This window comes from Mytilus galloprovincialis, chromosome 3 (assembly GCF_965363235.1).
Source record: "Mytilus galloprovincialis chromosome 3, xbMytGall1.hap1.1, whole genome shotgun sequence".
NCBI classification, from domain to species: Eukaryota; Metazoa; Mollusca; class Bivalvia; order Mytilida; family Mytilidae; genus Mytilus; species Mytilus galloprovincialis.
In genome coordinates, this window is record NC_134840.1 from 4,067,383 (window position 1) to 4,071,429 (window position 4,047).

A 4,047-nucleotide genomic window follows, 5' to 3' on the forward strand; every position below is an offset into this window, starting at 1 on the left:
TCCCAATTACATGTTTAACCCAGCCACATTATGTATGTATGTGCCTGTAGTTCAGTGTTTGTTGTTTGTTTATGTGTTACATATTTGTTTTTCGTTCATTTTTGTCGAGCCTGCAACTTTTGTTGCAGAAAGCTCGACATAGGGATAGTGATCCGGCGGCGGCGGCGTTAGCTAACTTCTTAAAAGCTTTATATTTTAGAAGGTAGAAGACCTGGATGCTTCATACTTTGTATATAGATGTCTCATGTTACGAAGTTTCCGTCAGTCATATGTCCAATATCCTTGACCTCATTTTCATGGTTCAGTGACCACTTGAAAAAAAGGTTCAGATTTTTTGTAATGTTGAATTCTCTCTTATTATAAGTAATAAGATAACTATATTTGATATGTGCGTACCTTGCAAGGTTCTTATGTTTGTCAGACAGTTTTCACTTGACCTCGACCTCGTTTCATGGATCAGTGAACAAGGTTAAGTTTTGGTGGTCAAGTCCATATCTCAGATACTATAAGCAATAGGGATAGTATATTCGGTGTATGGAAGGCCTGTAAGGTGTACATGTCCAACTGGCAGGTGTCATCTGACCTTGACCTCATTTTCATGGTTCAGTGGTTATAGTTAATTTTTTGTGTTTTGGTCTGTTTTTCTCATACTATATGCAATAGGTCTACTATATTTGTTGTATGGAATGATTGTAAGGTGTACATGTCTAGCGGGAAGATGTCATGTGACCTTGACCTCATTTTCATGGTTCAGTGGTCAAAGTTAAGTTTTTGAGTTTTGGTCTTTTTATCTAATACTATATGCCATAGGTCAACTATATTCAACTATATTTGGTGTATGGAAATATTTTATGATCTTTATGTCAGTTGCGCAGGTTTTATTTGACCGTGACCTCATTTTCACGGTTCATTGCACAGTGTTAAGTTTTTTGTGTTTTGGTCTATTTTTCTTAAACTATAAGTAATAGGTCAACTATATATGTTGTATAGAAGCATTGTTAGCTGTACATGTCTGCCTGGCATGGTTCATCTGACCTTGACCTCATTTTCAAGGTTCATTGGTCTTTGTTTAGTTATTTTGGTTAATGTTAAGTTTATGTGACAGTTGTAAGCTTTTTTATACTTAGGACTATCAACATAATATCAATGATTAGTATAGAAGGCGAGACATTTCAGCATGTGCACTCTTGTTTTATATAAATAAGGCCATTAGTTTTCTCGTTTCAATTGTTTTACATTGTCATTTTGGGGCCTTTTATAGCTGACAATGCGATATGGGCTTTGCTCATTGTTCAAGGCTGTACAGTGGTGACCTATAGTTGTTAATTTCTGTGTCATTTTGGTCTCTTGTGGAAAGATGTCTCTGACATTGGCAATCATACAACATCTTCTTCTTTATATAACGGAAAATTGGAGAAAAAAAATCTATTTCAGGGTCAGTTGCTCAACATTAGAAGTTAAATTTTTCTACAATTTTCATGGAACATCTTTTCATGCTGGACATTTTGAAAATACACACGTTTAACCTAGCTCATATATGGTTTTAAAAACAATAGCAAAGAAATGCCCCCAAAAATATATATACATGTATCAACATTTCAGGGGCAATACCTCCAAAAAAAGGCAAGTATATTTTCCCCAAATTTAGGGTAGATAGAAATTGTTGTGCTGATGACCATTGTTACGATGTTTTTCTCCAGTTGCTATAATTTAAGAATATATGCCAAAACAAGTTTGATTCCTATGATCTAGTTTTAGACACGACAGCCATGTCGGTTAATCAACCTGGATGAAAATCACAAATCTTGTAGTTGACATCTTAAAGATGAAACAGACAAACATTGATTCCAATTCATTGAGCATTTTCAGAGATTTTTAGGGACGACAGATGGAGGGACTCAAAGTGATGGAAAAAGCTCACAATTAAGACCAGCAATGCTAAAAATTATCTCACTTTTCTTCTGTAATATTTAACAGACCAAACCATAACTTTTTCATTTTTATAGGTATTTTAAAGAAAAACAGATTTTAGTGTAATATTTCTGGTGTAAAACCGCATGGACTCAGTTACCATGCATAGATTCAATTTTTTTATTATATTTTTTTTTTAATTTGTATTTTATACAAAAGTTGAGTATGAATTTCATGCCATTCAACAGGTACACTGGGAAGCCTTCCCAGTCTGAAATTGTTAATTGTTCCAAAATGTCCACTATGCCAAATATGAAATGTTGCATTGAAGACATTTGTTTTCTTTAGTCTATCTAGCTGCATTTGTGCATATTTTAATTGATTATCTACACTTCTGTGCTCATCTTCTAAAGAAAGAACTTGACGTTTATATTCATTGTACTCTTTCCAATACTTTTCTTCTTCGTCATCTAATGTTTTAGAGACTTTCTTCTCATCTTCTATCTTTTCAGTTATTTTAATTCTAATTAGGTTCAGCCTACATTTTGTACTATAGCCAGGGTGAGCTACATGTATATTAGCACAAACTTATCAAAATTAATAAAATAACATACACTTCAAATATGATTTGTGATTTTACTTCAATTAATATATTATAACAACATTATTTTACTTGCTAGCAAACTGTGATGAAACCCATGCCAACCCCCATTTTAAATTAGTCAACATAAATTTTAAGGCTTTTGTCCATTGCTCTTCCGAATTAAACTGTATTTTAATTGAATAGGATGTCCCTGTGCTATTGTCTTCTATTTTTCCTTTTTCCATTCTATAAGGAAGACAAAATCCTGTATCTCCTTTTTCTACCTCTTCTTTAAACTGCTGAAGACAATCAAGAAAAGCAACCATTGCTTGATCAAACTTTGAGTCCCAAAAGAATCTAAATCCTCCTGATCCGTACAAAGGCAATTCTTTGGATTTGTCGGTCAAGGATTCTATGTATGAATGATTTCCATATGGAACTAATCTGTATCTTTGAAATGTCAAGTTCATCTTCTTTGCCAAGGAATGTAAGAGTAGGACTGTTTGTCCCCAAGCTGCATTAATTTCATGCCATTCAACAGGTACACTGGGAAGCCTTCCCAGTCTGAAATTGTTAATTGTTCCAAAATGTCCACTATGCCAAATATGAAATGTTGCATTGAAGACATTTGTTTTCTTTAGTCTATCTAGCTGCATTTGTGCATATTTTAATTGATTATCTACACTTCTGTGCTCATCTTCTAAAGAAAGAACTTGACGTTTATATTCATTGTACTCTTTCCAATACTTTTCTTCTTCGTCATCTAATGTTTTAGAGACTTTCTTCTCATCTTCTATCTTTTCAGTTATTTTAATTCTTTCTATTTCAACATCTTCAAGCTGCTGTCTTAGTGCTTCTTCTTCAGATTTAAGTTGTTTCAATTCATCATCAAGAGCATTGTCATCAATATTTTCTTGTTTAGTATTCAAATTTTCTAAGAAATCCTTGTAATCTTTGCATTCATCTTCAGTAATTTTAAGTTGATGATCAAGCTGGTCTAACAGCGTATCTGTACATTCTTCACAGAGAGGATGGTCTACCTCAGATTGGCCAGACATAATGTCAAAAAGTATGCTAGAAACTTTAATTTTGTGTCCCAAAACACCAAGTGATTCTGGTCCAGTCTCTCCAAGCAGTAAAAAGTCAGTGTCTTCTTCATCGTAGACAGGGAAATTTGGTGAAATTGTTCTTCTTGATATTGCTTCAGTCTCTTTCTCATTCTCTTGCTGTGTGTCTTTGAAGATGTTTATGGTTTCATCAGCATCTTGCTTATGAACTAAGGGGGTGGTCAACTCTTGGATAAGCTGTGGGTCAAGTGTGTTGAACGAATAATCAAGCTTTAGAGGCTGTCGACATCTTTGACAAACAAAGCTTACTTGAGTGGAACTGCCATTGCCATTTGCATCCATTTAGATGATGGGAGGAATAAAAGTCTGTCAAAATCGCTTGTCGACTGCTTGTCAAAAATTACTTCCGGTTATCATATGATTATGAGAGGAAAATGTTACATCAACGCTGATTGGATGGAATGTTAAAATTAAGCCAATCGCTGA

The 4,047-nt window shown here is 34.2% G+C and overlaps 1 protein-coding gene across 1 annotated transcript; it reads right to left on the reverse strand.

Moving 5' to 3' along the window:
• Positions 1-2,533: 2,533 nt before the first annotated feature.
• On the reverse strand, positions 2,534-3,987 carry LOC143066993 (beclin-1-like). Its single transcript, XM_076239910.1, has one exon. It carries the CDS (start codon positions 3,901-3,903, stop codon positions 2,581-2,583), a length of 1,323 nt encoding a protein of 440 aa, XP_076096025.1. The 5' UTR covers positions 3,904-3,987; the 3' UTR covers positions 2,534-2,580.
• Positions 3,988-4,047: the final 60 nt, after the last annotated feature.

What these genes read in the sequence shown, in the direction of transcription:
- LOC143066993 (XM_076239910.1), bottom strand. Translation starts at nt 3,903, where the DNA reads ATGGATGCAAATGGCAATGGCAGTTCCACTCAAGTAAGCTTTGTTTGT.